The 12146-nt window shown below is 34.9% G+C and overlaps 1 protein-coding gene across 2 annotated transcripts in view; it reads right to left on the minus strand.

The window, feature by feature from the left end:
- The window catches only part of IGSF10 (immunoglobulin superfamily member 10), a 252301-nt gene that overhangs the window by 11395 nt on the left and 228760 nt on the right, over positions 1–12146 (minus strand). For both annotated transcript variants that reach the window (XM_053710042.1, XM_053710043.1), the window contains 3 exons: positions 7795–7924; positions 7045–7435; positions 972–5855 (listed from right to left, as the gene is read on the minus strand). In XM_053710042.1, coding sequence (XP_053566017.1) covers positions 972–5855; positions 7045–7435; positions 7795–7924 — 5405 coding nt within the window. The remainder of the gene's footprint in view (positions 1–971; positions 5856–7044; positions 7436–7794; positions 7925–12146) is intronic.

Raw genomic sequence — 12146 nt, forward strand, 5'->3', positions numbered from 1 at the left:
CAAAGGAATGTAAAATATGCTAATCCCTTTTCCCGTTTTGCGATTTAAGTCTAATACGGTGTTAGTGCGCATGAAGAATTGCTAACCTTGATGCGCATTATTGAAATATTAAATGCAAAATATTAAAAAAAATATTAATAATTTTTATACATACTTTCGAAAATATAAATATATTTTATGGATTATTGAGAATGTTTTTAATAATTATTATTAATATTTTTTTAATATTTTATATTTAACATTTCAATAATGCATACTGAAATTCTTCATGTGCGCTAACCAAACACCATGTTAGATCTAAATCGCAAAATGAGAAGGGCAATACTCTTATTTTACATGCATATGTTTTTCACATTGAAATCTTTTACATTTTTATTATTAAATATATATTTCTATATTTATCTGATAATGTTAATGTAAAATAGATAGCTATACCTATAGCTTTAGGAATAGACATACACCTATAGGTATATACAGTTATATAAAGAAATATGTATTTCCATTAAAAATGACATTATCCTATATGTGAAGAACATTGGAATGTTAAGTATGTACAGTAAATATACAGTAAAACACATAAATACATACGTACACACACACACATATATATATATGCACACAAAGACAAATTTAGACATTTATATGTACGTATATATGTATGTAAATTTATATGTATGTACAATATAACCCTTTTTAGTCAAACAGCTTCTCATATACCATATACCATTTTTTTTCATGCACTACCCTTTACGCAAGGTATTTAGTCGCACTAAACTGACAAGCATAAAATGTAATGGCATTCTTGTGATTACATTTACTTTCAACTTGTAATACAAACGATATTTCCGATGCACACAAAAATCTTATATCGCTCATGAGCAACAGATAGCATGCTACTTGTAATCTAGCCCACTGTGTTTTAAGATAAAACAGTATAAAATATTTTATTTCTATATATAAAACTTACTTACCTGATGAGACTTTTGTCCAGAGTATTGTTGGAGATGGAGTTCCAATAGCATTGCATGGAATAAAAGCATCAGAATTAGCCAAAACTGTAAAACTGGCAGCTTTTCCTCCAACAATTCTAGGTTTTGAGTGCATATTATGTAACTGCGATTTTACATCGGAAAGACCAGTTGTTGTTATACTTTTTTCTGTCACACCTAATGTTTTGGTTTTATTCTTGTTTTTTAAATTAGGGACAAACATTTTCTCAACATTTACAGAATTTAGTTTAGTTGATCTTGTGGTCAGAGCGGGAGGGAAATTTACCTCTCTGTATTTGGTTAAAGCTGGAGAACTTGTAAATATATCTGATGTATAAGATGGTGTAGTTTTTATAGTGTGATGTTTTTCTGTGATTCTTTCTTTAAAATTAGATTCTTTAGTAATTGTTGGGCCAGTAGTAGTGATATATGTCTTGTCCATTGATTCTGAATATGTATATTGTTTAGGAATGCTTTTCATCTCATTTATTGGTTGTGAGGATTTTTTTGCTGTATTTGTTGTTTTAACCAATACATTATCTTTTTTTGTGGGCAATAGGATATTATTTGCAGTAGTCTGGAGTACTGTTTGTTTTTTTGTTACTTTCTCAGTCAAAAGATTAGGAACCTCGGAAATTGTGTGTGACATGGTGCTCTGTGCTGGACTGGCTATAGTTGTCATATAATTAAAGATCTTTATGTTAGATTGAGCAACAGTTGATGTGTTGTTTATTGATGACATCTTATTCAAAAATACAGATGTAGGAAACACATTCTTATTACGTAGTCTTTTTCTTTTTAATTGTTTTTGTTTTACTGCCATGTCTGTAGAAATAAATGACATTGGAGTTGCAGTACTGGATAAGTCTTTGCTAGGTAAAATAGTTATATCTTCCATAGATACGGTCTGATTAATTATATCTGCTAAATAAACAGTTGATCTTAGCATGCTCTCAGTAATTACAAGTGGAGTAGTTGGTTCTGTGCTGGTTTCATTAGGCATTTCAGTGTGGGTCAGTAGAGATGTAGAGGGTTTGGTAATTTTTGAAGGAATACTTGTTGTAGGTATACTGCTAGAAATTGCTGGTGTGGGTGAAGTAGTTTTTCTAAGCTTCCTTAGTATCTCTCTTTGAAGGATCTGATTACTTCCAAATATTCTGTGCCAAGGAATTTTCCTTCTTAATATTTTGGAAGCAGTTCTAGGCTTTGTTGTAGGGGGTGCAGATGTAGAGAATGAGTATTTTTCCTCTTCTCTATCAGGTAGTAAGGTTGTTATTGGAATTTGTGCAGTGGTATTTATCTTCTCAAAAGTACTTGCTTGAAGACTTGTATTTAAAATGGATATGTGTTCTGTTTTAATTTTAAGTATGTTTTGAGTACTATGCTGTGTAGATGAAATATAGCTGCTTACAGTGGTATTATCAATATCATATATTGTTTTAGACTGTTGAGTAGTGCTCCATTTTGGATATGTAGTCTGTCGAGAAATATATGTGGTGTGTTCATTTAAAAGGGGAATGGATGTAGTTGTAGGAGGAGATGTACTATGTAATATTTGCTTACTGGAAATTCTTGCCTGTGTTGTGATAGCTTGGTCTTTTTCTCTTACATCTGTCTTTACAAATTTAAATCTGTGATCTCTAATATTTGGAATTCGGTTTGGCCTTATAATTCTTCTTCTGCCTGAAATTCTTCTCCGTCCATAACGCCTTATAGTTGGCATAAATGGGGTAACATCTTTTAATATTTGGATGTGCTGATGAGTAATAATTGTAGAACCTGCAGGCAATTGAGGTGAAATTATTTTTTGAGTACTGTGAAAATAAATTGGACCTATCTCTGTCTGTGATATAAGTATTTTTGCACTTGATTTAGTTGAAGAATCAGTAGCAATAATGTTTGTATTTTCCACCTCTTCACTGGTTTCTGAGAAACCAGGGACCATTGTATTGAGATTCTTTTGATTCTGGGATTGGAAAAAATGTTTATCATCCACTGTAATATGCTTAGGTGTAGTTGCTGATTGACTCTTAGTTAAAGGTTGAACAAAATCTGTTTGGGGAATTCTAAGCACATAACTGCTAGTGGAGAATGGTGAAGTAGAAAATATATTTGGTTGACTTGTTACACTATTTTGTGTATTAATATAAGTTTTTGACTTTAACATGTCAGCTCTTAAAAACTGGTTGGGGTCTGTTGGTGTATTAGTAGTTCTGTCTTCTGGTTTTACAGGTGCTTTGGTTAGAATTTCTTTTACTGTAACATTTAATGGACTGTAAGTAGTTGGATTTCTGAATGTAAGATCTTCAGATGAACTAAACATATCATATGATTGAATGAGGTGCTTGCTTACAAAGTTTTGAGATGCCATATTCAAATGTGATGATGTTGTTGGCTGATCTGAAAATGAAATTTCTGGTGTAATAGATAAGGCAGTTGATGTAGTTGTTGGGTTAATGGCATTTTGAGGCAAAGTAGTGAACTTACTAAATTCAAATTGGGGGTTAGTTAACACTTCTTGGGAAGAAATATTCAAATCACTTGATGTAGTACTTTGTATCTGAAAAATTTCATGAGATGTAACTTGCATGGTGTCTGAAATGGTAAGTGGTTCTGAGATACTCGGTGGAGAAGTATCCTGACTATAACTTGAAGTTGTAGATGGAATAGTTATATCTTCTGGTATGGTAGATAAATAATTATTTGTAGTTGGTGGATTATTAATGTTATTAGGAGGTACTATAGTTAAAGAATGAATTGTGGTTAAGTCATTTATAACATCTTTAGGTTTTACATACAGGAGATTTGGAGTAGAAGGTAATATGGAGTTTGTTGTTACATGGCTTGCTTCTGAAAGAGTTGGTGGTGTTGTAATTACTTCAATTGGTTTGCTTTTCAAAAAACTGTGTGTAGTTGGTTGAAAACTGATATCTAGGGTTGTTGACTGGGTATCTGTGTCAAAATAAGGTTTACTTGTCTTCATGATATTGTCTGACAAAGTTGACGTTTTTGGAGAATTTGTAAACATTTCTTTATTTTCCATCAGAACACTTTCTTTTTCTCTTCCATATGTCTTTGTAGTCCAAACAGAGGGGGAATCAAAATTATTGATATAATTTGCCGTGGTAAAGTCAGTTTGTGTTTTTAAAGTTGGATATTTAGTTGTTAAGATCAAAAATGGTTCATCCACAGGAAGCAGCCCTTCACCTGATGGTTCTTCAACCTCACCAGAAACCCTCCCTTCATCATTTTCCACTTTAACAGAACTTTCAATTTCTTGCGTTTGTGTATTTATATTCTGTTTTGTTTTTTCTAAAATTTCTGTCCATCGTTGAGGATCAATCCTTGTATTCTGTTTAAACTGTCTTCTATGTCCTCTTATTCGTTTGTTTACTTTATTTCTTCCTTGAAATTTGCCATAATGTTTAGGAGATATGCCATGATATTTGTTTCTTATTGGGATTTTTTTATGTTCTATTGCCTTTCCTGTGGCTGAATATTTGCTGTCTTCTTCCATTTCTTTTTCAGTCCCAGAGCCTTCCTGATTTTCACCTTCATGATGATCTAGTAAGCTTTTTTTGTCTAATATTTTAACCGTTTTTTCTTTAACCAAAACTTTGAATATCAAGATGTCAAGACCAAATCGGTTAGCTGCTATACATCGAAAGTGACCACTATCGCTTGAAGTTATATATTCCAATTTTAATGTCCCATTTGTGAAAATTTGTTTGTTTTTTAATGTCTTCTGTATCACTGAGTGGTCTGGCAAAATCCAGCTCACAGATGCATCCGGTATACCATTTGACCCACATGGAAGATAAAGGACCTCTCCATTTGTGACTGAAAATTCAGCACCATTAACATCATCTTCTACCACATCAGCACTAACCACTGTAATTCTGAAAGAAATGGCATCAGCATCAATGTAATTTGTGCCAATACAATGATAAATTCCGGTGTCAAAACGGTCTGCTGCCTTCAGTATAAATTTTCCATTGCTTGTAATTGTTATCCTTCCCTCTTCACTTATATATGGAGCTTTAATTTTACTTCCATCAGGAAGAACCCACTCAATAGCAGGAGCTGGCTCCCCCATGACATGGCAATCCATTTCTATAGTACCTCCAATAACTGCAGAATATTCTGTTTTTGTTTGGTTAGTTTTCATAATCATTACCCAGTTGTTTTTTAGAGGCCATTCAACAACATTTGGTATAGTAACATATACATCTACTAAATATTTAATATGTAGCAAGTTAAGTGTTGTTGCTGTCCTGTCTAACTGTAATGTCATTACGTCTTGCATTAACCAACTTGGCTCAGTCCTTAGCTCTGCTTCAATATCTGTAAATACCTCATCATCAGATATAAATTGCTTGTATTTGTAACTGATGTAAGGTGTTTTTGTGAGCAATAGATCTCGCTTGAGTTTCATTGGAGAATCACTGTACATAGCCAATATACCCCATAACTTTTGTATATAGTCATAGTCAAGGTTGCAAACTAGAAATGATGAGAATGTAGTCCTCATTATAGTGTATTCAGTTTTTGTATCTAAAGTTACTGGTGACATTTTTGTTGGTCTTTGAACAATGCAATCCAAGTTTGCTTCATTCCCAGCTTGGTCTGTCATGTTTAATATTAGAGAGCCAATAGGAGCGACAAAATCTCTTGATGATATAGCAGTAAAACCTCCTTCTTCTGCATTTGTAACATTTTTATTCTTAAAGATGTTTTCTATAGTTGGTTTTTCACATGCTAATTGATCAGATAACATTTCAGTTAATGACTTGCCCTTATTTTTTCTAGGAGCAGCACACATTGGACATTGGATACCAGCACGATCTCGCTTGCATTTTATCATATCTGAAGGAACAAAAATGTGTGTAAGTAATTGTATAATATACATAAAACCACACCACTATAACAAACAATTATTATTATAAGGAACTCTGATACTTGAAACTACAAAAAAAATTATGAACTTTGATTGGTTAACTGGTACCCATACCTTAATAAAAGTATATATACAGACATTAGAATTTTGACTTAACCTCTTGGTTTAATAGACTAATCAAAATTTGGTAGCAAAAAACAACTACTTAGTTCTATATTATACTAACTGTTTTACTAAAACAACCATAAAAAACATATTCTTTATAGGAAATGAGGGAAGACTTGTTGGGCTTAGGGTTCATTTCTGCTATCAAAATCTATGTTTCATTATCCTTCTCTTAAATAAATCATAAGCTACCCTACTCCACTTTGGGGTAGCTCAGTTGAAGCTCCAAAGTTGCTTCCCTGCTCTCCCTTCAATAATTAATTGTTATTTTCTATCCATAAGGTATCTTCCCAACTGGGGGAATGCAATTAGTTATGTTACTGTTGCATTGATGCTGCCAACCCCTGCAGGCTTGGTTACGTAGAGATCACTGTACTAGCCAATAGATAACCAACAATTGCCAAAGTAGTACATGGAGGCACTATGACCGAAGAGAATTAAAATGATCTAATTGAGCTATCCATTATGGGGAAGAATAGTTGTTTTTTTTTTTAACTTGGAGGCACAATAAGGAGTCAGGTGGGGCAGAGAGAGAGAATGTCAGTTGGGGGGGGGGGGGGATAGAGCAAGGAGAGAGATGGTTTGGGGAATGTCATGGAGGGAAAAGATGACAACTAAGGGATCAGAGTTGTAGATGGGCATATTAGGGATCAGGCAGGAAAAGAGGAAAATTGGAAGCTATCAGGAGAGAATCAATCTATGGTATGGGCAGTATGGGGAAATGGATATTGGAAAAATGTGGGTACAGAGAGACAGTAAGAAGATGAGGCAAATAGATGCATTACAGTATTTGCACTGAGAAGTAAAAACACTTAATGCATCTCATATATTAAAAAAAATAAGGTAACACAAAAATATATATATTTACTAAAAATGATAGTTAACCCATATGTACATACAGCTTCGTTTACAGTATATTTTATATACACATGAAACCGTAACACCATAAACTCACACACCAAGTAAATGTAGACATTTTAAAGAGTTACATACCTCGAGATTGTTGAGGCAATTCTGTAAGCCATTGTAAGTTACATTCACAGGACCATGGATTCCCATGGAGATAAATTCCTTCTAACTCAGTCAAATACAAAAACATTTCCTTAGGTAGCGAAGAAAGCTGATTATCTGATAGATAGATGTGCTTTATAGATGATGTTTTAAATATCTGTATATACCTCAAGGTAACAAAAGTATCTGTGTGAAGCTGTCTAAGAAGATTTCCTTCTAGGTGCACCAGTTTTAATGATGTAAGTCCATAAAATGATTCAGGATTCAAAAATTCCAACTTATTGTGATCCATATGTAATCTGACCATATTTTTGAGGCTGTGAAAAGTGTTCTTATGCAGAGTTTTTACTTTATTGTAACTCATTTTTAATACCTAGGGAATAAAAAAAAAAAACTGAATGAAAAACAAAGTACAGTATACTGCAACTAATCTGTTTTTCTCCAAAATAATTTTAAAAAATACATAAATAAAGTAATTGAGGAAATGGTTTCATTGTATGACAATAATGTAGTGTTAATCTTTTAAAATTCATTCTGCCCTAAGATGTTCTACATGATATGATCCTAATTATCTCATTCTAAATAAAATATATATATATATATATATATATATGCAGTGCCAAAGCAGGGCATACATTTGATTTATTTCACTTTAACAGACTGACAAACTTTCTAATATTTTCCATCCATTAAGTTTCATGCTAATCTCCATTCTTTGAGTTCATTTCTTACCTGCAAAGAAGATAAGTCCTTAAAAGCATTTTCATGAATGGTCTGGATTTCATTACTATGTAACATCAGCAATTCTAGCCTTCTTAACCCAGATAAATCATTTTCCCCAAGCTTATTTAAACTGTTGTACCTGTAAACAGACAAAAAGGAGGTAAGAAAACAGATATACAGTACACTAAATGATTAACTTTACAGACTTGCTTTGTATACAGTATAGAGGAATGCTTTATCCATATTTATTGACTGAAACATCTGTCCCTTCTGTGTATGTAAAATGTATGTGTGTGGCTTAATACTTAATAGGATGAAGTAATTTTAAATGCCACCACTGACACATGATTTACTATCTTAATAGTTTCTGTGAATTTGGATTTTGCAGTGTCTGGTTAGGTTTAAAGGGAAAGTGTACTGAAAACAGTTTTTCCTTTACTGTCACGTAGATTTAGAGTTTTGCGTTAGAAGGGGTGCATTAGCTACGCGTGTTTTTTTCCCCCCGCACCTTTTAAACAACGCTGGTATTTAGAGTTCTCTGAAGGGCTGCGTTAGGCTCCAAAAAGGTAACGTACAGGCATATTTACCGCCACTGCAACTCTAAATACCAGCGTTGCTTACGGACGCGGCCAGCTTCAAAAACGTGCTAGTGCACGATATCCCCATAGGAAACAATGGGGCATTTTGAGCTGAAAAAAACCTAACACCTGCAAAAAAGCAGCGTTCAGCTCCTAACGCAGCCCCATTGTTTCCTATGGGGAAACACTTCCTAAGTTTGCACCTAACACCCTAACATGTACCCCGAGTCTAAACACCCCTAATCTTACACTTATTAACCCCTAATCTGCCGCCCCGCTATCGCTGACCCCTGCATTTTATTATTAACCCCTAATCTGCCGCTCCGTACACCGCCGCAACCTACATTATCCCTATGTACCCCTAATCTGCTGCCCCTAGCATCGCCGACCCCTATATTTATTACCCCCTAATCTGCCCCCCCCCCCAACGTCGCCACTACCTACCTACACTTCTTAACCCCTAATCTGCCGACCGGACCTCGCCGCTACTCTAATAAATGTATTAACCACTAAAGCTAAGTCTAACCCTAACACTAACACCCCCCTAAGTTAAATATAATTTTTATCGAACGAAATAAATGAACTCTTATTAAATAAATTAATCCTATTTAAAGCTAAATACTTACCTGTAAAATAAACCCTAATGTAGCTACAATATAACGAATAATTATATTGTAGCTATTTTAGGATTTATATTTATTTTACAGGCAACTTTGTATTTATTTTAACTAGGTACAATAGCTATTAAATAGTTAATAACTATTTAATGGCTACCTAGTTAAAATAATTACAAAATTACCTGTAAAATAAATCCTAACCTAAGTTACAATTAAACCTAACACTACACTATCAATAAATTAATTAACTAAACTATCTACAATTATCTACAATTAAATCAACTAAACTAAATTACAAAAAAACCCCCACTAAATTACAAAAAATAAAAAAAGATTACAAGAATTTTAAACTAATTACACCTACTCTAAGCCCCCTTAAAAAATAACAAAGCCCCCCAAAATAAAAAAATGCCCTACCCTATTCTAAAATAAAAAGTTAACAGCTCTTTTACCTTACCAGCCCTTAAAAGGGCCTTTTGCGGGACATGCCCCAAAGAAAACAGCTCTTTTGCATTTAAATAAACATACAATACCCCCCCAACATTACAACCCACCACCCACATACCCCTAATCTAACCCAAACACCCCTTAAAAAACCTAACACTAAGCCCCTGAAGATCTCCCTACCTTATTTTTACCACGCCAGGTATCACCGATCCGTCCAGAAGAGGGTCCGAAGTCTTCATCCTATCCGGCAAGAAGAGGCCCAGAAGAGGGTCCGAAGTCTTCATCCTATCTGGCAAGAAGAGGACATCCGGACCGGTAGACACGTTCATCCAGGCGGCGTCTTCTATCTTCATCCATCTGGTGCGGAGCGGGACCATCTTGAAGCAGCCGACGCGGATCCATCCTCTTCTTCCGGCGACTCCAGACGAATGAAGGTTCCTTTAAGTGACGTCATCCAAGATGGCGTCCCTCGAATTCCGATTGGCTGATAGGATTCTATCAGCCAATCGGAATTAAGGTAGGAAAAATCTGATTGGCTGATTGAATCAGCCAATCAGATTCAAGTTCAATCCGATTGGCTGATCCAATCAGCCCAGCAGATTGAGCTCGCATTCTATTGGCTGTTCCGATCAGCCAATAGAATGCGAGCTCAATCTGATAAGCCCACTACAATATTAACGCTTAAAGCAACATAACCCAAATTGCAACCTAAGACCACTACATTATTAACCCCTTAAAGGCAATAACCACACCGCAACCTAAGCCCACCTCACTATTAACTCCTTAAATGCCATAAGTTACAACCTTAATCAAAAACAACATATAAAAAACACTCAAAAAAACACAACAGTAAAACTAAAGAAAAAAAAAACAATTACACAAAATTAAACAACCAAAGCAAACACCATTTGTAATGCAGTAGTGCCTTCTTCCTCCCCCTCCCTGTTAGGTAGGGTAACCCCTTTCCCAATCCACACTTTTTCTGAAGTGCAGCATCCCCATCCATCCCTCCCCCTTCCAAACTTTATTTTCTGCAGTGTAGGGCTCCGTCTGGAGCTCCCACTCCATTCCCCCTCCATCGCTGTCTGTAACAATCAGGCAATCTGCCTTCATATACTAATGGAGCACAAATCATGCTCCATTGCCATATTAAGTCAGATGCCTGCAGCTCAGGAACAGCAGCTCTCGGCTGTCACTTTACATTAGTAACTGCTGGAACTTCTGGAAGCTGCAAAGTATACGATGAGCAATATACCACATGACGTATATATACGTCTTTTTGGTGCAGGGAGTTTAGCATTGTCATTCAGCAAAATTACAAGTTGTGCGGTACGGCTATACAACTGAAAAATTGGCCATTGCGTTTAGAATATGCAGGTCTCCCGTATTACAAGTCGCGGACGTAGGGCTATACCGCTACCATTTTAGCCTTTACGCAACTCTCCATTCCGCACTAAAAAATTTGAGTTTTGAGTGTGGAATTTTGAGGTCTCCCATATTACAGGTTGTGCGGTCCGGCTATTACGCTAGCAATCTGAGATCAGTAGTTATGAATTTTGTGAAACCATAACAAAAATGTTACAAAGTACACTAACACCCATAAACTACACTATTAACCCCTAAACTGCCATCCCTATTGCAATTAATGTAATAACCTTATTAACCCCTAATCTGCTGCCCACCCACATCACCAACACTAAAATAAAGTATTAACCCCTAAACCCCCGATCCCCCACATCGCCAATACTAAATAATTCTATTAACCCCTAAACCGCAAGCCCCCCGCATCGTTACTACTATAATAAACCTATTAACCTCTAAACTGCCGGGCCCCCACATCGCTAATACTAAACTAAAACTATTAACCCCTAAACTGCTGGGCCCCCACATCGCTAATACTAAACTAAAACTATTAACCCCTAAACCACCAGCCCCCCACATCGCTAATGCTAAATTAAACTATTAACCCCTAAGCCTAACAGTCCCCTAACTTTAAATTAAACTTACAATCTAACTACCTTAAAATAAATAAAAACGTACCTGTGAATTAAAAAAAAAACTAAGATTAAACTATAAATTAACCCAACATTACTATTTAAAAAATATAAAATAAATGAAGAATAATAAACCTAAATTACAATATTAAAAAACCTAACACTATGAAAAAATTAAATAACCTAACATTACAAAAAAACTAAACACTAAAATTATGAAAAATAAAAAACACTAAGATAACAAAAAATAATAAACAAAATTATCCAAAATAGTAAAAATTAAACCTAATCTAATACCCCTATAAAAACCAAAAAACACCCCAAAATAAAAACACCCCTTAATCTAACAATAAACTAGCAATAGCCCTTAAAAGGGCCTTTTGTAGGACATTGCCTTGAAGCAATCAGCTCTTTTACCTAAAAAAAATTACAAAGTCTTCCCTAACAGTAAACCCCCCACCCAACCAACCCCCCAAAATAAAAAACCTAAGTCTAAAAAAACCTACCCATTGTATGGGCATTTGTATGGGCATTTAGCTATTTTGCGCCCATAAAAAAAGCCCTAATCTAAAAAAAAACAAAAAACAATAATAATAATAAAAAAAAAAAAACCTAACACTAACCCCTGAAAATGTGCTCACCATTCCTGAAATCCAGAAGTCCAGGGAATATCCAGATCTTCTTAGACGTCTGCACCATCTTCTATCTTCTTCCCAGAGGTTCGG

This window comes from Bombina bombina, chromosome 4 (assembly GCF_027579735.1).
Source record: "Bombina bombina isolate aBomBom1 chromosome 4, aBomBom1.pri, whole genome shotgun sequence".
In the NCBI taxonomy this organism is placed as follows: domain Eukaryota; kingdom Metazoa; phylum Chordata; class Amphibia; order Anura; family Bombinatoridae; genus Bombina; species Bombina bombina.